This window comes from Acartia tonsa, chromosome 9, assembly GCF_053477335.1.
Source record: "Acartia tonsa isolate MP-2025a chromosome 9, ASM5347733v1, whole genome shotgun sequence".
NCBI classification, from domain to species: Eukaryota; Metazoa; Arthropoda; class Copepoda; order Calanoida; family Acartiidae; genus Acartia; species Acartia tonsa.
In genome coordinates, this window is record NC_137268.1 from 41,936,682 (window position 1) to 41,960,434 (window position 23,753).

The 23,753-nt window shown below is 31.7% G+C and overlaps 2 protein-coding genes across 2 annotated transcripts; one reads left to right on the plus strand and one right to left on the minus strand.

Moving 5' to 3' along the window:
• Nucleotides 1-3,256: 3,256 nt before the first annotated feature.
• Nucleotides 3,257-13,237, plus strand: LOC145328977 (uncharacterized). Its single transcript, XM_080172964.1, has 9 exons — nt 3,257-3,343; nt 7,204-7,234; nt 7,663-7,742; nt 8,649-8,692; nt 9,293-9,386; nt 9,639-9,740; nt 10,310-10,365; nt 11,295-11,349; nt 11,966-13,237. The coding sequence occupies exons 1-9, from the start codon at nt 3,265-3,267 to the stop codon at nt 11,983-11,985; spliced, it is 561 nt and encodes a 186-aa protein (XP_080029090.1). The 5' UTR covers nt 3,257-3,264; the 3' UTR covers nt 11,986-13,237.
• A 948-nt stretch (nt 13,238-14,185) lies between these two features.
• On the minus strand, nt 14,186-19,768 carry LOC145327886 (uncharacterized). The gene is made up of 5 exons (XM_080171417.1): nt 19,708-19,768; nt 18,087-18,173; nt 16,260-16,356; nt 15,488-15,604; nt 14,186-14,363 (listed from the first exon to the last, which is right to left on the minus strand). The coding sequence occupies exons 1-5, from the start codon at nt 19,726-19,728 to the stop codon at nt 14,344-14,346; spliced, it is 342 nt and encodes a 113-aa protein (XP_080027543.1). The 5' UTR covers nt 19,729-19,768; the 3' UTR covers nt 14,186-14,343.
• Nucleotides 19,769-23,753: the final 3,985 nt, after the last annotated feature.

Here is a 23,753-nt window from a genome sequence, read left to right on the forward strand (position 1 = left end):
GTATTCAGAGATTTGAAAAGTAATTGCCTAAAACTATCCAAAGATAAATAAAAATAAACTAAAATAGCCTAAAACCACTCTGGGACCTATGGAAAGTTTCTTAAATTTGAAAACTTAATAAATTCAGTAGTTATCGAACTCTTTAGCTTCTGACAAAAAAAAACTTACCTCTTAATATTATAGTATACATTTAAATAGTAACAGTTTATAGCAAGCGTTTAAACTCTATAATCTTTATCAGAATGTCCTTAGGCTTAATTTTACATCTTCATTTTTAATAGTTTTTTTCAAATGTTTTAAATTATTATATTATGTCAGCTACAACTACTTTCTAATTTAGTCGACATAAACCCTTGAAATTGCATATCCATACTCATTTTTTTAAGGATTGGGCTCAGATGTTTTGCAAAATAATTTTATATTTTGATGTAATATTTCACATGCAAATTTTTTAATGTACCCACAAACAAATTAAACAAAATAAAGTTGTGTTTTTCTGGTAATTCTGTTTTGATAAGATACTGATAGGAACTATTATATTATAGGGAGGAAGAGGACATTGGGCTGTTTATTAAACTATTCTTCAACGTTTTTCACTTATTAGCTCAACAACTTAGGGGACTTTTATTGAATTTTAATGGTTGGTTCATTAGGTTGAGTTTTTAAACATTTCAACCACTAATTTTAATCTAAAGAAAATATAATTTTGTGTATAATTATTGGGGATGTACATCAATTTATCGGCCATTGTCTTATCCCTCTAGATCCCTGGTTATTTTCCTAACTCAACAAAATTATTAAAAATTTCAAATAATAATTGTAATTAAAGGGTGAGCAAAAAAAAATGCGTACCTTTTTTAAATTCAAATTGCACGGCTTGTGTTAATGGTAGAAAAATGTTATGCATATCGTTAGAACCGCTATGAACTGTATTTTTTGGAAACATAAGAACGATTCCTCTGCTGTGTATAGTTAGGGAGCTACGTGTTAAAATGTCTGAACTGATGTAAAACTTGACTTGCGAGTAAATTCTAAAATATAACTAAAAATTACAGAAGATATTTTGCAAAAAGAGATGCCTACATTTTTTAATTTCAAATTGCGCAGATTGTGTTAATAGTAGAAAAATGTTATGCATATCGTTAGAACCGCTATGAGCTGTATTTTATAGAAATATAAGAACGGTTCCTCTGCTATGCATAGTTTAGGAGCCAGATGGTAAAATGTCCCAAAATTTACTCGCAAGTAAAGTTTTAAGTCAGTTGGGACATTTTAACTCGTAGCTCCTAAACTATGCGTAGCACAAAAATCGTTTTTATATTTCCTAAAAATAGACTTCATAGCGGTTCTAACGATATGCATAACATTCTTCTACTATTAACACAAGCCGCGCAATTATAATTTTAAAAAGGTACGCATTTCTTTTTGCTCACCCTTTAGATAGATCATATAAATTTTTTTTATACCATGATAAGTTTTGAACTCATAATTCTAGGGGCGATTTTCTTGGGAAATCGGTGGTTAATACTCTCCCTAAAAAAGCTATAAATCTTCCCCGGATCTTTTAGAAGCTATATTGTGAAGGAAAACCTTATTGGTTCAGCGGTTATCGAGATCCTAGGTACAGACAGAGAGACTCACATACATCCTGTTACTTCTTTTAGGGATTTAAAGCGCTTTAGAAAATTAACAACTTTATTATATTATCTTTTGTTAAACTCTGACCCTTTAGCCTCTTTACCTTTTCTAGAATTAATTCAGTTCAATATTTGATTCTGTATCAACATGAGATGAAGGCTCTATTATCATTTTATAAAGGGACAGTGCATTGTTATTTGTTATTCCTGTGGCTCCTATTATTTATGTTTTATTTATTTCAAAAGTTAGCTATTCCTTTTGATTTATTGAAAGTATTCAATCTCTGAAAATTAGCTTAGGGGCTGAGAAAATCATGAAACCTTAAAAATGTAGGAATCGATCTAGCACCCCAACCAACTTACGAATCTTAATGAAACTTGGTGAAAAAATGAAGACAGTTAACATAATTAATCGCTGAAAATTTCAGCTCTCTATGTTGTATAGGAGCCGAAAAAATCATATTTTTCCCTTTTTGTCTCAGACGGTTTATCTGCAAGTTTTTTTAAAAATTTTGACTGCATAGTTTAATTCTATGTGTTTTTTATTGTCTTAAAGTGTCTGAGCTTATTTATTAGTGTCTATAATTGACCAATAAACATTACACAAATTTCATGCTTTACATCTAAATTCAGAAAAAAGCTTCAAAATTCAAAATTTTTGAATATTTATATATTTATGTATAACTAAGATTTATTCTTAAATTCTTTAACTTATGTTTGAATTGTTATTATAATTTGACTTTTATATAACATTTGTTTTAAAATTTATTTGCTTGGGTCATAAACTTTAAAGTTAAACATTAAAGCTGAAATGCAGAAAAATAATCAGCATGAATACATTTTAGTTAGAGTTGCAGCTTTCTTATTGTAAATGTTTACATCTTCTGTTACTATACGTAAGCTTAAAGCCCAGTCTTTAAATTTCTTTCTCTAAAATTTATTTAAAGATTGATTGTCTTTTCCATGTTTTAAAATTATTTTAGATCTGATTGACAAATTCTTAAATTTAAGGATTTATTTATTTTAGTGATAGTTGATATTTTGGATAAAGATCAGATAAATTTCATATTGGTGGCTGCTGTATTACGCAACACCTCCACATACAAGAAATGCAAACTTTCAACATATTTGCAAAATCATCCATTCATGATATTGCCTCGAAAAAGCATGTAAACTATGTTCTGAGACTTTTAAAACTTTTTCTCAACTATAAAAAAAAATATTTTACAACTATTAATGAAAATCAACCTATCATTTTGATTATGAATTATCTAACTTTTTACCTCTTATGATTGTAATCTTGTCTTTGGTCAACAACAATATCATTAAGTTATATTAGTGGTTTTTAGATCATAACTTTAAAACAATTTTAATTTTGATTGCTGAAAATAGTATTCAGTTATTACATAAACTTGTTCATCTTTGAAATAAGATTAGTTGATAATATCCTTCAGTAACTTTGCAGTAAGAATTATATCTGTTACCTCATTTTTATTTTGACTGCTCTTCATGTCAACAAGAAGAAAAGCAATGTATTAGCATATTCTGCATATGCCTCTATGCAGCCTGATTACTATCATATTTTCATTATATATTTCTTGTAAATTCATATTTTTAATTATTTCAGATGAATGACAAGTTGTCAAGGTTAGAGGAGCATTTGCCTAAAAATGTGTGCAGATGCTGTCCCTTTAATATTGGAATTCAGGAAACTTGTAGCAATTTTAAAAAAAATTTCAACATAAAGTCAATTTTTCAGGAACTTTTAGAGACAAGATATTTGGAACTTCCCCAATTATGATAAACAAATAATTGGGTAAAAGATTGAACACTGCCAGTTGTAACAACCCAATCCAAATTTAGTAAAAGTTTGTGTCTCAACAAATGAGAGATCATGTTTATAAAACTTTGGGTATAATTTTATTAAATTGTTTCACCCTTTAATTTTTAGCTGGGGGAGGGGGGGAGGTTAGGTTCAAACCAGCTTGCACAGGGAAAAATTGTATGGGAGGGATTTAGGAGGTTTGGTTAACCAATTTTAATTGTACATCAAATTATCATATTCCAGGTAGAATTTAAAAATCTTTTAAATTGATATTAACTCATTTTTTGGCCAAAACTGCGTAAAAATATTGTAATGAAAAATGTGTAGAATGTTTGTTTGTTTACTAAAATAACAAGAAAAAAATGTTCTCACTCTTACTGCCCATGCCCATAATAATAACATCTACTGGAATAAATATTCTAAAACTTTTTTTTAACGAAGGATAGTATTACAGACAGCTTTCTGCGAATATGAATATGAAAATTATATGATTAAAACCAGTTTTGTTAGACCTAAGGGGCCAAAGGCCTAGGCAATCAAAACAGATATTGACTATATAATTTTAATTTTCAATATTCCTGAAAATTTCTGTAATACGATTCAATACATCATTTTTTCAGTGTAGCTAAGAACCGGTTCTAATCGGTTTTGAATTAATAATGGAAAAAATTCTGGACTCTATAACACCTAAAGCACATATTATACGAATATTATAGCTAAAATGCTGATCAAGAAGCCTAAATGATCTGAAATCACATTTAGACAGACAAACAAACAGACGTTTAATGTATATCTATATTATCCTTTTGACAAAATTCTCATTGTTTTTAAATTTTTTATTTTTTATTTGTTTATTCCTGTGAATGTGGCCATAATGATGCATGTTTTATGTTTTGTTTGTTTACTTTTCATCAGGGCTCGGCAGCCGCGCCTTTGCAGCGCTTAAGCCTCAAGTTTAAACCCGCTTGTGTTCAAATAATTATATTTTACAAAAAGATGGATTGTCTGATTATGAACAGGTTAAGATATCAAACAAATTTTTAAAGTTATAAAATGATGATTTTACTGAGGCTTACACGTGGCTTACGCTTTGCTGCCGAGCCCTGCTTTTTATACAATACTTTCCCTCGTAGCGTATTTGGACCTAAACACAGCCTCAGCACCAAGCCTGAACGTAAAATTAAATGAAAACTTTAAGTTTTAGTGGCTAGGTTAATTACTTTGTCTTTGTCCGTCTGTCAGTCCGTAACGTTATATTTCCCTGGATAAAAAAATTATTTATGATAACTGAATATATGCTTTGTAATTTATTCTGTTAGTTTTTATATCCATGATTTTTTTTGCTGTTTATAGATATGTTTTCTTCAACTTTTTCGCCATTCAATTTTCATTATTTTTAAGAATATGTTTATATACCTCTTTGCAGTGTAACATCATAGATATAATCAACCAATAATAATTACAGACGTACGGTTTGAAGCTATTTACATAGTAGTCTCTCTTTTTTATAAGTTACTGATTTTAAAACGATTAGGTAACCACATGACTAATAATTTTCTCTGAAAAAACATAAAATTTAAAATCAGATTCAACCCACGCTTTTAATAGTTAAGGATGGGTATAAGTATCCTAAAAAATAAGTTAAAAAGCAGGATACATAATAAGGAAATGGTAGATTGGAAAGTTTCTTTACATTATGGTTTCGAAACCGATTAGTATCCAGTGGATTAGAACCGGTTCTTAGCCATATGGAAAAATCATGTATATCATCATGTTACAGACAATTTTCCGCGAATATTAGAATAAATTAATACCAGTTTTGGTCAATCTTATGATATTTCAGTTTAGTGTCAGCGAAAAACTGTCTATAATACGATGCGTTAAATAGTTATTCTAAATAATGACAGCATCCATACATAGCGAAGCATAAGAAATGGATTGACAAACGGACAAAGTGAATTATAAATTAGACATTGATTTTTCAATTGTCATAAAAAAGAGAGGATATACAAAAATACAAAACAAAATCTTTTTTAAGAGGCATGACCGACAAAACCGACAGAACAAGTAAATTAAAAACTTGATGCTCAATAGTACCAGACTTCACTAAAATTTCAGCTGTCTATCTTTAATAGCAGCAGAAAATCACTTTTCTTCATGGCTTGACTGACGGTCAGACAGAGTGGATTATAGAATAGCTTCTCTACTAAAAAATGTCGTTTAATCAAGGTGTTGATTGCAGGCTGTAATATTTCAGATGTTAGTTTCATTTGATCTACTACTAAAGTCCGACTCTACATCCAACCAACCATTTGATTACACGACCTTTTCTTTAAATTGATACACATTTGATGTAATGTGGCTGACATTGAAGCAGCATTTTTGGCACTTCTTAACATCTTTTGTTCGACACGTTTTAGTCTACGACTAGATGTTTTGATCTTTTTTTCAGACAGTTTGTCTGTGGCTTTTACACTAAAAGACACATCATCTAGTAAAGAAGTTTTACAGCTGTCAAATTTTTATCTGATTTTTTAGAAGCGAAGCTAATCTTTAATCAAGCTTGTCTGTACGTCTTTTTGGCGATAAAAATAATGTACACTACCGATTTCGGTAAACAAAATACCCCTAAATAATATAGATTTTTAAAATATTTATTTAAGATATTGACACTGTTAGTTCGAACCCATTGATTATGTCTGAACAGTTTTTAAGCCAAATGAGAGAATATTTTTAATGTTTATATATTTTTTGTATCTTTAGAGATATCCCTAAAGATTTTCTATGTATACAATTCTCTATAATACTTTAATGCCATTTTCATTTAACATTTTATAGCTTGTTATTGTAGAGCTACATCAGTATGGAAATAATGATTCTTGTTTTTGACTGAGGAAATTTTGTATTGATCACTGATAAAGGAAAGTTTAATTTAAAATTATTTCTTGAATACAAAGTAGATAGATGTCTGTCTGTATGTTCCTGCAGTAGTTTTAATCTATTTTCTTTGGGGAAAGGGCGCTTCCAACCCCACTAAAACAGAAAAAAATTTAGAGAAGATTTATTTAGTTTTATTTGTCTGTTATTATCTCAATTACTACTCACCCGATTAAGTCCTCCGAGAAATGGAAGCAACCTATAGACTTGATGAGGTAGTTCTAGGTTATTTTTCTGGCCGTTTCTACCTTTCGAATACCGATCGCCTGTAGGCTAGGGACAAAGCTTTTAGTGCTAAACGAATGTTGTTTAGTAATGTATTGATGACAGCATAGAGGCTCTGTAAAGTTGCTACGACTAATAGATTTAATATTACTTGGATATTACACTAGATTTTCATGTTCTATAATAAAGTGAAACACGCAGCGGCCTAAAATAACTAAAATTTTCCCCTTCCCCACCACTTTTACCCCATCCCCTCACCTCCTACTGGATGAGCTAAATGACCAATATATGAAATTGTAAAATTAAAGCTTTAATAGTTATTTCTCGTATCGTATTATAAACAGCTATCCGCGGATATAGAATGTACAATTATAAGATTAAAACTAGTTTTTTTAGCCCCGTGGTGCCGAAAGCACCGGCTAAAAAAAACTAGTTTTAATCTTGTGATTGTACATTTCTATATTCGTAGAAAACTGGATATAATACGATGCTTGACATAGTTTTTTCGTATGGATGAGAACCGGTTCCTATCCACCGGATTCGAATGAATACGAGAAATTAATTGCTACATGTTTGTTTAGATCCTCTTATTTATCATCATACTCTTCAGGTAAGTTAGGTAGCGCAGTTACTCTAAATTTACCTGGGAGAAATTTTCCATTCGGTCGAGGCTGCTGTCCATGACACTCTACCATGACACACACCACTGTACATGTTTTTAATTGCCGGACGAAACCTACAAGGTTAACCCCCCTGATAAAACAGTGAAGGATAAATCGATGCAAACCTCAAAACTTTAATAAACAGATGTATCCATTCTGTAGATTTATATTATTTAAGTTTAAAAACTAATAGTTTGTACAAGATTTTAAAGCCTTCTAATGAGATCAGAATATATTAAGCAGTTCATTTTCTCCTCAATCTTTAATAATTCGGATGGGTTATTTCCCAAAAATAGCCCTATCCTTGTGGAGCTACCCAGTACCCAATATAACCTAACCTACATTAATATACAAACATACGAATAATTATTTATAGGTTAGGTGGTATGATATGTGGAGGGTTTTATGGTCCATACTTATATCTTGTAGTTTCTCTTGGAGGCCTATATCTGTCAGGTAACAAAGTTTTATGGTCCATACTTATATCTTGTAATTTCTCTTGGAGGCCTATATCTATCAGGTAACAAAGTTTTATGGTCCATACTTATATCTTGTAATTTCTCTTGGAGGCCTTTATCTGTCAGGTAACAAAGTTTTATGGTCCATACTTATATCTTGTAATTTCTCTTGGAGGCCTATATCTATCAGGTAACAAAGTTTTATGGTCCATACTTATATCTTGTAGTTTCTCTTGGAGGCCTTTATCTGTCAAGTAACAAAGTTTTATGGTCCATACTTATATCTTGTAGTTTCTCTTGGAGGCCTATATCTGTCAGGTAACAAAGTTTTATGGTCCATACTTATATCTTGTAATTTCTCTTGGAGGCCTATATCTATCAGGTAACAAAGTTTTATGGTCCATACTTATATCTTGTAGTTTCTCTTGGAGGCCTTTATCTGTCAAGTAACAAAGTTTTATGGTCCATACTTATATCTTGTAATTTCTCTTGGAGGCCTATATCTATCAGGTAACAAAGTTTTATGGTCCATACTTATATCTTGTAGTTTCTCTTGGAGGCCTTTATCTGTCAGGTAACAAAGTTTTATGGTCCATACTTATATCTTGTAGTTTCTCTTGGAGGCCTTTATCTGTCAAGTAACTAAGTTTTATGGTCCATACTTATATCTTGTAGTTTCTCTTGGAGGCCTATATCTATCAGGTGAATTTTAGCGGCCAGGCTACTTTAAAAGTCGTTTCGTTAAGTCTGCTTTTCTGTAAATATTGAGCAACTCTATTAAAGAAAAGCTTAAAAAGCACTGATAATACCCCTCCAATTATTTTTAGCCAATTTCAGAGGGGGTGTTTACATTTCTACCCCAATATTATTTCAAATTTATTTTATATTATTGTTTTATTTTTAGCGGACTTTCTGATATTGTATTCAATATTCTGGAAAAATCCAAAGGTAAAATGTTTTTTTTTAATTTCCTAAAAATTTATTTAAAAGTAGAGCAGTAACAAAGTTTCTTTAGCTTGATTATTGTAAAAATTCAAGAATAATGGTGTGGGTTTTAATATGTAAATATTTCAGAGCAAAGATTATAAATATTCTATACATAGGGTGTGTGGGTTCTAATATGTAAATATTTCAGAGCAAAGATTATAAATATTCTATACAGAGAGTGTTGGTTCTAGTATGTAAATATTTCAGAGCAAAGGTTATAAATATTCTATACAGAGGGTGTGGGTTCTAGTATGTAAATAGTTCAGAGCAAAGCTTATAAATATTATATACAGAGGGTGTTGGTTTTAGTATGTAAATATTTCAGAGCAAAGATTATAAATATTCTATACAGAGGGTGTGGGTTCTAGTATGTAAACATTTCAGAGCAAAGATTGTAAATATTCTATACAGAGGGTGTTGGTTCTAGTATGTAAATAATTCAGAGCAAAGATTATAAATATTCTGTACAGAGAGTGTGGGTTCTAGTATGTAAATATTTCAGAGCAAAAATTATAAATATTCTATACAGAGGGTGTGGGTTTTAGTATGTAAATATTTCAGAGCAAAGATTGTGAATATTCGACCCAGAGGGTGTGGGTTCTAGTCTGGGAGTCTATGAATGTGGTTGCTGTTCTTGGACTTCTAGTGGCAGCATGTAAGTTTTTTTAAATTATTAAATATGACATCCCTAGTAAAATGAATGCAAGGTTATTTTCATCTGACTATTCTCTCACTGTATCTTTCTCTCTATTCTTTCTCTCTATATACATATCTATCTATCTTTCTATATTCTATCTCTTTTTCTTCCTCCTTTTAAATCTTTATCTTTTTGCAACCATTGGACGCAATGGTCCTTGTTACATAAATAAATTTAAAATTTTGCGATACACAATCTTTTTTGTCTTAGGTTGGTATTGTGCCCTGGGTATGTGGGCTATGCTACACGACCCCATCCATCTCATTACCTTTCTTGTAGTTCTTTCAATAATACCTTTCCTTATATATACAGGTAAATGCGCCCGCAAATAAAAAATTACAAAGATGACAACATCTATAAGTAGGAAAGCACAAAAAAAGCATGGATGAACAAATGGACAAATTTATAGAATTGAAGTTCAGTGATCAAATTAAAAGAAAGGTAGAAAAATATATGCTAAATAACATGAAATCACAAAACTTTAATTATAAAATAGATATATTATATTACAGTAAAACTTAAAGACTGACGTACTATTTAAATAGTATACTGGATTGTAGTTTGGTAGTATGCATCAAAAACAAAAAAAAATCAGCAGCCTATTTTAAATAGCTTAAATCGGATTTGTAGACATAATGGAATCGTATTTATCCCAATGACCGTGGATAGTAAAATGATGAAAATAATAATCTGAATTCCAGTTGTATTGGCGCCAGCTTAAGACTCGGGCCAAACATTTGGCATTTTTTATGATTATTTTATTATTTGTAGGAATGGCTAAAATACGATACGGAACATGATTTTTCAGTATGTTTAAGAAAAGGTTTTGATTCGGAGCCATACTGTAAAAGAATTGACTGATTTTTTTCTTATTATTTCAGGAATAGTTCTGTATGCTTTCAGCAAAGAGTTAAATGAAGGATACGACAATGTTAATGTAAGTTTGAAAAAAAAGAATCGCAGCTACTCTAAATTTATCAAATGTCAAAAAGTCCTAAAAATTGTCCATCAAGATCTCGCTGATCCAAAAACAGATTGAGTTTTCTATATTATAGCTTTTTATATGCCCCAAAAAGTTTAAGGATATCTTAATTTCTAGAGTTTAGCCTTGGCTATTATTGGCCAACTTCGTTCGCATTCGGTAACAGAGACCTTAGATACTTGGGGCGCAGTGATTCATAGAGCATGTTTGCTCTAAATATTTAGAAAAAGGTTGAAATAAATGAAGATTTTTAATTTTCTGATTTACAGCGTTGCGTAACAATCATAAAGATTATTTTTATTACATTTTGTTGATTTTTTGCACTTTTATACGAGGATTTTAATCAATATAAATTGTTAGTCAACGGAAAGCTTTTAATAAATTAAGGACAAAACGTTAGTAAGTTACTATGCATTCCATATAAATATATATTTTAAAAATATTTCAAAAATAACCATTTTTCTAGAATTAGAAAGGTGGGTAAGCCGACCCTCCAAATTTTATTTAATTGAAATTTGATAAACATTTCTGAGGGTGGGAGAAGGGGATGTTTTTAGGGGTTATTGCTCTATGAAGGGTAGAGGCAAACTTTTTCTTGACCTATAAGAAGCTTTATTGCAATTGAGAACCATATCGGTTCAGTGCAGTGGTTAGAAAGATTTAAAGCTACAGACAGAAAAACATCTTATTAATACTTATATTAAAGAAACAAGGTGTGTGTGTGTGTCTGTATGATCTCGCTAATCGACCGATTTGATTCTCATAGGTCTTAGAAAGGTTCATAACTATTTGATGGGAGGGTACCGCCTTCCGCCTTTTTCTTTTACTATTTTGTCTAAAATTTATTATTATTGGTCATAACCATCCTTGTTTATCCATTTTAGGGTATTCTAGATGATAAATCATACCACGATCATAAAAATGGGTGGACAGAAGTTGGTAAGATTTTATTTGTAGCGCAGCTACTCTGTAATTAGTGTAATGTCCGTACGTCCGTCACAATGTAAAAGTCATTTAGCATTATTACTTAGAGTTTATTTAATTTTAGTTTTAACCTTTTCTGTTTTTTTTAATTCAATTTATTGTAAATTTTTATGGATTTCAAAGTTCTTGTTATGTCTATGACCACAGGGATATGTATGCGAACTATAATTTTATATACATCCTAAATGATGAGAAACATTAATATTACCCAAAGTTTAGCTAGCCAACTGAAAAGATAAAAACTTTGTGTACCAGTGTAATTTACAGTCCAACGTCCCCTCCCTCCCTGCAATTTAAACTACTGCAAATATTTACAGACGAGATAATTAAATAAACTCATATCATTATGTAAAAGTTACAGGATGTCTTTGTTAATGTCTATTTATGTGTTCGTGTAGCATAGGATCCGCTGAACCAATATGAATCTTCATTACAGTGAAGCTTTCCATAGGTACAGGGCAGTTTTATAAATATTACGGGGGTAGAGAACCACCACCCTTTTAAGAGAAATCGCAAACAGACAGATAAAAAGTCAATATGTTGCTATAACTTATTTATTTTCTTTTTTAAGGTAATGGAGATATTTATTAAGAAGAAAAACTCAACCGAAGCTGAAAAATTCAACTATTCTAACCCTCAAATAATTAGAATCTATGTTAGTTTAGTTATCTGCACGACTTTGATCATTAATCATACTTGTTTGGGCATTCCGAGAAATAAAAGACGATTTTCTAAACAATTCTAAATAATAAAGTAGCTCGATGTGTGTATCCAGTAAGATCTACAAGACGGCTAAATGGGGGACTGTTAATGGGACATCCGGCAAAAGTACAGTAAAAATATTTTCGCCAGTGCATTAAAAAGTATGGATTTATTTCTGTCATATGCTCAAAAATGCTAGATGTACTTTTGGCAGTGTTAAATGCATTAAAGTCATGAGAAAAATTAGGAAATTATTTTGTCAAAAGAACATCTTCTTTGCTTTTGCCGGATGTATTATTAGGTTACACCTATTGGCGGGGGCGAGGTCATTATTTGGATTTTTAATAGCATATTTTTGACGTTTTTACTTTAATTTAGGCCAAAAAATTAAGAAATTAGGGTTAATTTATTAGTACATTGATACTTCACTTAATAAAACTGTTTTACTTTTAATATTCCAGCTATTCATGATTAATCCTTATCATATGAGCATAGACGTCCAAGGGAAGGGGGTGTAAAGTGATGTTTACCCCCCCCCCCCTCAAACTTTGAGACCTCAAATATTACCGTCTTTGAAATTTTTAAAAATACATTTTATCGCCTCCTCAAACCTTTGTAACCCCTAATTTTACCAATCTTAAAATAAGTTTGGACGTCCTTGCCCATGAAGTTTAATCTTGGATACATTTGATTATTATTGTTCTTGTTACGTTATTAATTGTTATACAACAAATATTGTGTTTTCAGTATTAGAAGTAATGTGTAAAAAAGATTTTTTCAAGTAATTTTAATTAAAGATTAAAGATAAAATATTTTTATAACTTCTGACAAATTGTAAAAAATAGATTTTAATCAGTAAAAAATATATCACAAAAAAGTAAAAGTAAACCAAAGAAGATTGTAAATAATATAAAAATAGGCATAAACATTTCCCGGTGGGGAGGAAGGGGGGGGGGGGGGCGTTTCAGCGCCACCATACCCCCTCCCACGGATTTATGGTTATTTCTTAACCCAAATAACAATTTAAAAGATGAAAATGAAAACATAACAAATAACTAGATATATTTTTTTAATTAACCAATAAACATTTATATGATTGTTAACGTTTACCTAATGTATTAAATAAATCTCATTATATGTGTATTTTTCCTTTTAAAGTTAGTTAGAAGGTGTGCTAAAAAATTATGATTTTCAATTTTTCATTGTGTAAAGTACCTTTCATTTAACATAAAATTAAATAACATGAGTATGTACTAATGTAGGTAGGGGTAGTGCCTGGCCCCCCGGGCCCACCTCCTCGTTAATGGTTAGTGTTTACATTGATATCCTAATAACAGGATTATGGGATGATTCACTTACGAGTGGGATCGTATTCTTCAAACCAGGAATTGTTTATTACTTTTAACATCACCAAACCTATCTTATCAAAACTACTGTTATGACATAAACAAAGCATTTAATGTTGTTATATTACTTCAGGGATAAGACAATGGATGATAAAATGATATACTTCCCCAATGATGATGACTACAATTGTCCTAGATTAAAATTATTGGTCGAAAAGTTTGGACATTCACATTTGGATCTAAAGTATCAGAGTCAGCGAAAAAATTAACGTGGTTGGTTTACCAGTGTACAGTGTCCAAACCAATTCCAGTTCTTTTAGGAAACTTAAAACTGATTATGTGACCGCAACTGTAGTACTTTAAGAAACTCCATAAAATATGATGTTTAATTTATGCTCAATTTTTAAAACAAGGATGAAAACATCTATAATTATGTAGCAAAGGTAAAAAATTATTGATGGATATCGTGAAAAAAGAACAGTGCCATAAAAATAAACATTAAATTTGATTATCACGAAACCTTTAAAATCAAGAAAACTTATAAAGCTAGAAATCAATCTAGCACCGCAATTAATAAACAAATCATAATGAAACTATGTGAAAATTTGTAAAACGTGAACTTATGGGTCAAATCATAATGAAACTTTAATTGTCTATCTTGAATAGGAGCCGAGAAAATCACGATTCCCCCACTTTTTCTATAACACAAGGACAGAGACGGGCTTATCGAATTATAGAGTATCTTCGCTTCTAATAAATTTTATTTAAATGATTAATTTTTTAAAATTTCAAATACATTCATATTGTATCAAATAAATAAATAGATATGGATATAATTATAAATATTCTAAACTATGGAATGATGAATAATGCCACTTTTTGTCTCGTTCTTTCTGTTTATTTAGTTTTCAGTGTACTCATCTAAAGAAACAGAAAATTTTGAATAATTATTACTTGTATATTCATTCGAAACCGGTGGATTATAACTGGTTCTCATCCATGCGAAAAAACTAAGTCTAGCATCGTATTAAATCCAGTTTTCTAAGAATATAAAATGTACAATCATAAGATTAAAACCAATTTTTAGCCCGTGCCTTCGGCATCTCGGGGCTAAAAAACTTTTGTTAATCTTAATAATTGTACAGTTTATATGTTATATCAGTGGAAAGCTGTTTATAATACGATACGAGAAATAACTATCATCGCATCGTATTATAGACAGCTTTCCGTTGATTTAAATTATAAGATTAAGACCCGTTTTTTATTTCCCGAGGAGCTGAAGTCCAGGCGTAACAAAACTGGTATAAATTTTATAACTTTTCACTTTGATATTTGTGGAAAATTGTCTGTAATTCGATGCTTTACGTGATTTTTTAGTGTGGCTTAGAACTGGTTCTAATCCAGGAGATATAAATCGGTTTCGAAGCAATACTGGAAAATGGTATATTTTATTGGAAGCGAAGCTACAACAAGCTAACAATTTACTTTTGACTAAAGTAACAGGATGTACTTTTGAAAGATTTGGCCCCTCTTCACGGTTGAGGTCAAAGCATGTTTTTTTTATGTGGTATATTTTCAATATTATTAAAATTCAATAGAAATATCCGAAAAAATTTAAGCCAACGAATAACGTGGTCATAAAACTTTGGGCACCAATTTAATTTTCAGTCCATTGTCACTTCCCTTCCTGACTTATAGTGAAGATAACAGCAACAAGAACAAGGGATCTAAAGGGATAAGACAATGGCCGATAAATTGATGTACATTCCCAATGGTGTCACACAAAATTACCCCTTCTGTAGATTGAAATTAGTTTGTTGAAACGATTGATTACTCAACGTAATGAACCAACCAATAAAAATTCAGCTAAAGTCTCCAAAGTATTTAAGCCAACAAATAAGAAAACCTTATTTCAAAAATTTGAGGATTAGTGTATTAAACCAGAGAGAGAGAGGTGACAATGGACTATTTATTACACTTGTCTTCAAAGTTTTATAATTTCCCCTTGTAATAAACAGCCTCTCTCTCTCTGAAAAAGAACTGACCTGATCTCTTGGCAAAGTATCCAGGGGCGTGTGGGGCCACAGGATGATGGAAGTAGCCCCCAACTGGATGGTGATCCACATGGTGCTCCACGTGATGGGGCTCAGGGTAGTGGTGGTCTGTTAGTTACATTTCCCCATTCAATTATGTATTTACTAGCGGCTTTGCTCCTAGAGGCCTCTTAGGGCACTTAAGATGAATTTTAAAAAAACAATATTTTTTTTGGGTAGGATGGGGGCTGTAATTTTTTTTCTAGGGGCGATTTCTCTCTACCCTCCCCCAAAATAGTTAAAAACCTTCCCAGGACCTATGAGAAGGTACCCTGTAAAGGAGAAGCATTTCGGTTCATCCGCTAGCGAGATCCTTTGGTACAGTAGGACAAACAGACAGACAAACATCCTGTTACTTAATTATAAGGAATACGCGAGATGAGATTTCAGACATAATGATATGCCCGACTAAAAAAGTAATAGATTTATACCAGATCAGACCAAATTCCATGGACTAAACATGTTTATATGCAGCTAGCTCCATAACGGCTGGCAGTAAATCTTTAGGACCGAAATTTAAAGGTCTAAAAGAAGAAGCAAGGCATAATTTGTAAAAAAAAAACACAAAATAAAGAAAATAAGGTATTGTTGATTTATTTCTTAATTTCTTGATTAAAACTAAAACAAGATATTAAAAATCAATTTCTGTCAATGGTAAGTGGGTTAAATAAAACAATACTTTAGTTCTATTAAAAAATAGCCTGTATAATTGAATGATGATGACCTAAATGATCCAGATGATGTAAAGAAGCTGCAGCATAATGATCGTCAAGTACCACGTGCTTGGCTGGTACTAGGTAGATGTAGTGCCGGCTCACACGCTACAACAAATATAATTATCATCCAGTACCACGTGCTTGGCAGGTACTAGGTAGATGTAGTGCCGGCTCACACGCTACAACAAATATAATTATCATCCAGTACCACGTGCTTGGCAGGTACTGGGTAGATATAGTGCCGGCTCACTCGCTACAACAAATATGATTTTTTCAGAGCTAGCCACCCATAGACGTCCAAGCTTTTTTTGGGGGGGGGTTAAAAAAATTTTGAGGGGTAATTCGTTTTGGGGAGGGGTAAAATGGCGCGCAATTTTTTTTACCCCCGCCAAAATTTTTACCCCGGGGGTAAAATTTGCTTGGGGGGGTAATTACCCCCCTGAAATTTGTTGACAGGGGTAAATTTAGTTTACCCCCCCCCCGAAAAAAATTTACCCCATGGGTAAAATTTTTTGGGGGGGATAGTTTAAATTTTTTTAAATATTTAGTATTAAGAATCTCTAATAACATTTTTTTTATTAGAGATTTTTTATTTGTTTGTGAGGGGTAAATACCCCCTCCTAAATGGGTAAATTTTAAATGGGGGGGGGGTAAAATGAAAAAAATTTTGGGGGTGCCCCATTACCCCCCCCCCCCCTTGGACGTCTATGTAGCCACCTGTAAGCCTTAACCTTTTACAATTTTATATCAGCTGGACACCTGTACAATGTACATGACCCAATTATAGCGATTTTTTAAAGGCATCCAACAAGTTTAAATGTGAGGTTTCTTCGCGGCTGACGCGCGGCTGCCGAGCCCTACTATTTTTTACTTATATAGTATTACGTTTACAGATGTAGAATTTGTTCTTTCAATCTATCTAAGCTAACTATTTATAATTACATCCATATATCTATCTTTCTATCAATCTAACTATATACTACCAATGTATTAATCTAATGAAATAATTACCAATCTATTAATCTAATGAAACACATACCAATTTATTATTCTATCAACCTAAAGATTTATCTAACAATATACCAATCTATTTCTAATTAAATGATATGAATACCAATTTCTTAATCTAATGATAAAGCTACTAATCTAATAATCTAATTTATATCTTCAAGTCTATTTATCTATTAATCTTTCTTCTAATATAGTAATCTAATGATATAACTACAAATCAATTAATCTATTGGTCTATCTACCAATATATTAATCTAATAATATATCTACCAATCTATCAATCTAATAATATAACTACCAATTTATTAATCTAATGATAGAGCTACTAATCCATTAAACTAATGATATACCTACCAATTTATTAATCTAATGAAAACCTTATCAATCTAATTATCTAATGAAACACTTATCAATCTAATAATCTACTGATATATCTACCAATCTATCAATCTAATAATATAAATACCAATTTATTAATCTAATGATAGAGTTACTAATCTATTAAACTAATGATATATCTACCAATTTATTAATCTAATGAAAAACTTATCAATCTAATTATCTAATGAAACACTTATCAATCTAATAATCTACTGATATATCTACCATTCTATTAATCTAATTATATATCTACAAATCTATTAATCTAATGATATTCCTACCAACATATTAATCTAATGATAAATCTACTTATCTATTAATCTCTTGAAATGTCTACCAATATATCATTCTAATGATATAAATACCAATCTATTAATCTATCTATCAATTTAATAATCTATAGATCTAACTATCAATCTATTAATCTATTAATAACTATGTACCTTGATAAGTGGAAGATGGAAGCCTAGGCCAGGAAAAAATATTGAGACAACTGGATTTAACAACAGAACAACAAAGAGAAACACAGCCTTAAATAATTTCGAATAAATTACTTTTTCTTTATTATAATAGCGGCTACGCTCCTAGCATCTAGAGGCTCTATATTCGAAGGAATATCGAAGGGTAGAAAAATAGCCTAAAACCATACCTACCCAGACTTCTGTTCAAAATAAAATAGCCTAAAACAATTCCGAGACCTATAAGTAGCTTTACTGTAAAGGAGGACCATATCGGTTCAGCGGTTAGCGAGATCCTTCGCTACAGAGAAAAAATGCTTACTCCTTTATATGTTAGGATAATAGCGGCTACGCTCCTAGAGGTCTCTAGATGATGATAAAGGAAAAGGAGAGAAGATCCTTCACTTTAAAAAAAATTATTATTTTAAAATTAAAAGAAAATATTTTTGGGGTGTGGTTTTTTTAGGGACGATTGCATGCTCTTGGTATGGTGGTGGCACCCTACCCAAAAATAGTTATAAAGGATATATAAGAAGCTTTACTGTAAGTTAAGGAGTTAACGATTTCCTTCAGTACCCACAATCATACAGACAAACATCCTGTTTCTTTTATACAAGGATTATATTATTGTTGGGATATACATAGAATATAAGTTTATATTATGACAGTTGAAAAATTGTCGTCAATTTAGATTGCTAATATGGAACTCACTTATTGGTCAGTTCGTTCATCCAGTAATAGAAATAAGAACGACTTATATCCTTATACTAAAGTAACAGGATGTTTGTCTGTTTGTCTGTCTGTTTGTCTATGTGTCTGTACCGCTAACCGCTGAACCGATCGGGTTCTTCTTAACAGGGTATATTCTCATAGGTCCCAGGAAGGTTTTTAACTATTTTGGGGGAGGGTACTTTCACCATCCCAAGAGAAATCACAAAAAATCAAAAAAAAAATTACGTTTCTTGATTTTAGAAAGAGAGTTCAACGCAAACATAAACATCAAACGCAACATAGGCATATTTTAGATATAAAAACATTTAAATTGTCACTAGAGGCCTCTAGGGGATAGCCGCTAGTAATTTATAAAGTATTATAGGATTTGTCCCACAAATTTCTTGGGATGGTTTATGCTTATTTCTCGTATTCATTCGAATCCGGTGGATAGGAACCGGTTCTCATCCATACGAAAAAACTATGTCTAGCATCGTATTATAAACAGCTTTCTACGAATATACAAATGTACAATCATAAGATTAAAACCAGTTTTTGAGCCCCGAGGTGCACGCGGAAAGTTGTTTATAATACGATGCGAGAAATAACTATTCTGCCCCCTCCCTAGCCATTAGAATACAAATCCCTTAGATGGTATAAATGTAGCCACTACCTTATCATATCGGTCTAGTGGCTTCGCCACTAGCCTCTAAGTTCTGTACATTGGAAAAGAAAATAGCATAAATCCTCCCTGATACATATATTAAGCTTCCCTAAATCGGTTTAGATATATCAAATGAATGCTTAAATAGTTGTGTTAAGAACATATTATCTTATATTCTCAGCATGAGATTTACGTTAATATAAAAACAGCAAAAAAATTTAATATACTTACGCAGGCATAACTTCTATCCATTTTCACGGCTTAGACTTAACAGAACCACCAACATATTCTAAATTAAAAAGATAATTATCTCATTCTTTTATTTCAAACATAGAAAAAATACTTTAGAGTGTAACTCATATTGCTTTTGCGTAAAAGAAATTTTTAAATGACGAAAATGTTTAAGGTTCACTTAATAGCTTCTTGATTTTATCTATAATAAGAATAATGTCTCTTCATCTGTCTGAAGCTTAAGATCTCGGTAACCGCTGAACTGATTGGGCTCTAAACTTACAGGGAATATAGATACTGAACCTGTGGTAGAATTAGCTTTCTTTTTTTGGAGTCGGACACCCTCACTACCCCAAAAAATAACCTTTTCATTTTTCATCAATATTTTAGAATATTTAATAACATAAAAAATTCCAGGATCTCTTATTCTACTTTTCCATTGTTCTGTGTAAGAATGAATGACTAATGACTTTTAACCTATGAAAGTACCTACCTGTTTATCTATCTGACTATTATTTTATGTGGGCCTTCTATTATTCTTTTTCCTCGCACTTTATTCAAATATTTTATGCGTGCTAGAATTTTTAGTATTGATGCTTGATTGAAACAGTTTTTTTAGAATTTTCAGAATTGTGGAATACAAGATAGGATGAGGGTAAGGCTTGAGTGCTCTACTTTATATATCAAAACAGCTGGAACGATTGAAAATTTATTGCTATGTGTGAGAAAAAACAACACATTTAAAAAATAATTTTTAACCTGATTCATAATCAGTTTAGTATTTATTGAGATTTTTCATTCTTGTTCAAATTAATCTTAATTATATTATCTTTTTTGTTCTTTAATCAATCACTTTAAATTAAATTCTTCTAACAATGCAATGCAATGGAATAAAAACTTTTAACACCCTTTATTTATATAAAATACTGTTTTAAATTATTCAAATTTTAAGAATATTTTTAGCCACTTCTTTACAAGAGCTAGGTACTTCGGAATTCTCAGGACTTCAACCAGTGAGGTAATTTCTTACTGACTCTATATTCCAACAAAAAGATAAAAACCATACCACTATTTGCAAGAAGCTTCCCTTAAAGAATATTCTCTTTAACTTTATTATGTATTGACAGACTATTGTAAATAATTTACCATTGTTATGAGGTAGCTTTAGTTTCAAAAAGAATGAAATCTTTTTGGTGTACTTTTCTAGGGTTAATTTAGCTTAAGTGGGTGAAAGGACCCTCCCAAAAATAGATATAGACTTTACCCGGAACTATAAGATGCTTCACTGCCAAAGAAAACCATGTTGTTTAAGCGGTTAGCGGAATTTTAAGCTGCATACATAGATCCTGTTACTATTATATTATTCTATTATATTTTAATTTCATAATTAGCTGCGCTATTGAAATATGCTTGATCTTGTTTGTTGTTGATATGATCTTCACAAGCTACTTTATCATTTATTTCATAATCACCAGCTTCATCATTTACCTAATTCATTGTACCAAGATTATCATCTTTTTTCTGCTGCCTTTGTTTTACCAAGTTATTTAGCAGCGCAGCTGCTCGACAATACAATGTTTCCATGAACACAGTAATAGTGTCTGACTGATTATGACGTAACAAAAAAAATTAGCCAATGAGAGGCCACTATAAATTTTACCATTGGTCAATAACGGCCCCTCATTGGCTAATTTTTTTTTGTTACGTCATAATCAGTTACACACTATTACTGTGTTCTGTTTCCATATGTCCATTAATATGAAAATATGTATATCCGTCTCACCGCTTGTCTAACCTAGGTTTTTAAAGGTTAGTGGGTGGGACATTGCACCTTTGTATTACACCAGTCTCCAAAGTTTTATAATAACGTTTTCTTATCCGTTGGCCCAAAAATTTGGGGACTTTCATTGAATATTGATTGGATGATTCAATAAGTTGAGTGTCCAAACGTTTCAACCACTAATTGTAATTTGTGTTTTTGCAATTTTGTGTAACATCTTTTGTTATTTACATCAATTTATCTAATCCCTTAAGATCCCTAAGTTAGGTGAGTGAGCAGGAGAAGTTTTTTATAATTGGATCAAAAAACGTTTCTATTTTTGCACAGAATTGTCCTTGTTTCATTAAAAACTATGTACTGCACACACCAGGGAGACGTTGGACTGAAAAGTATCTAAACCACGATCTCACATTCATTGGCTGAAACCCATTGAATCTTGATAATGTAGTCCAAAGCAGTGTCCATTTTTTTTCAGCTATAATAATTAGTAATATCAAAAGTTACAGAAGGGCAGATAATTTTGTTTATCTTAATCGGGGGTGTACATAAATGTATCGTCTTGTTCCTGAAGATCCCTTGTGCTAACTGGATGAACTAAAATTTAATTTCCGAGTGTGTACACAGTTTCCTCGGTGTTTCCTCATCCTATCTCAATATTTACTACTAGCTAAAAAAGCTTCAAACTTCAAGAAAAAATTTAATATGTAATGTATAAATCGTTTATACATTTAAATTTTGATTTTTTTGGAAGTTTAATGTCTTTTACCTAGTAGTAAATATTGAGATAGAATGATGAAACACCGAAGAAACTGTTTACACATTTGGAAATTAAATTTCAGTTCATCGCTAACTGTGCTAATTCTACATGAGAAAAAAAATAAAGAGTTTTAATCACATGTCCCAAGTGACGCATCCGGTGGTTACAAGTTTGTTTTTAACTAGGTCATACTAAAGATGTTAAAAATATTAATGTGTGTCTGGAGGATCTAGCTTACCTATGAACCGATATAGTTCTTCTTAACAGTGTAGCATCTCATAGGCCCTGAGAAGGTTTAAAACTATTTTGTGGGATAATATCTGCACGCTCCCAAGAGAAATCACCTTACAAAATAGAATCCCTTGCCTAAAAGCAACATTTAATTTTTTCTTTATAAAACTAAAATTAAAAGTGAAGGATCGACTTTCCCTATCCTCTCATGTTTCTCTAGAGGCCCCTAGGGGCGTATCCGCTAGTAAGTAATATATAAGTTGCATGTCTTTAACATTACTTAGAGTAAACGAAATGGTTTGGCCCATATTAATACATTTTTATAATCAAAAGACTCACATAAAAAGGATTTTTTTCTTACGTAACAAACATACTAATATATAGACCTCGCTACCCGCTGGATAGATGTTGTTCTCCTTTTCAGTGTTTTTTTTTGTAGCTTGATGGTTTTAACTTCTCTCCACAGTTTTCCTCAAGGCAAAAGAAGTTTGACAAAAACCACCAGAAAAACGGACTATGTGGCCATCAAATATACCCATTGGGGGGCCAGGAACTGATTTCCTTAAAATCATAGCTGTTCTTTTGCCCTGAGGACCACTGTGTCTCATTTACTATCTACAAACATTAATTTCCCTCTTTAATATTTGCTCTATGAAATAAGCGCATATAAAGCTAATAAAAGCTCGCGCGTGCTATTGTCTCATCTCTTTATTTAACTGGTGCTTTCCCACAAGTGTCCGGTTGAACACTGATACCCCCCGCTTCCTGTTTTAGAAAACAAGGGGGGGGCCCGGGGGGGTTCCTCCTCTTCCTAACCTCTGCAGGAATAATTAACCTGACTTAAAGTTAAAAACAAACGAAAAAATACCTCTACTTATTTATTATCTATTTTTTTAAGTTGGGGGGGGGGGGGGCGGGGGGGGGTAGATATACCACACTTTTCTGGGATCTTGCTGAGTCAAGTATCAACTGTTGGGAATATCAAAGGATGACTCCATGCAAAATGTGAGCCGGATCCGGCCAAAACCGGCCGTAAATTTTAGGAAAAACCGGTTTTTTCCGGTTTTTAGGGGGTATCTGTAAATCGATTCAGCTGGAGCAAAACCGGTTAGAGGTACAAAAAATTTTACTTCACATGAAATTTAGCCAATGCAATTGCCTACAAAAATGTACTTCATCATCAACTTGATTGGACAACTCTTTCCCCTCCTAAATGTCCATTAAAACCTCGGAAACGGCAAAAATCGCCAAAAATCACGCCTTCGGCGGCAAATAACG

What these genes read in the sequence shown, in the direction of transcription:
- LOC145328977 (XM_080172964.1), top strand. Translation starts at nt 3,265, where the DNA reads ATGAATGACAAGTTGTCAAGGTTAGAGGAGCATTTGCCTAAAAATGTG. An exon ending in TCCCTTTAATATTGGAATTC is followed by an intron (nt 3,344 to 7,203) that starts AGGAAACTTGTA and finishes ACATGTTTGTTT; the next exon opens with AGATCCTCTTATTTATCATC. An exon ending in TATTCTGGAAAAATCCAAAG is followed by an intron (nt 8,693 to 9,292) that starts GTAAAATGTTTT and finishes TAAATATTTCAG; the next exon opens with AGCAAAGATTGTGAATATTC.
- LOC145327886 (XM_080171417.1), bottom strand. Translation starts at nt 19,728, where the DNA reads ATGGATAGAAGTTATGCCTGC. An exon ending in TGGATAGAAGTTATGCCTGC is followed by an intron (nt 18,174 to 19,707) that starts GTAAGTATATTA and finishes AAATTATTTAAG; the next exon opens with GCTGTGTTTCTCTTTGTTGT. An exon ending in ACATCATCTGGATCATTTAG is followed by an intron (nt 15,605 to 16,259) that starts GTCATCATCATT and finishes TGTAACTAACAG; the next exon opens with ACCACCACTACCCTGAGCCC.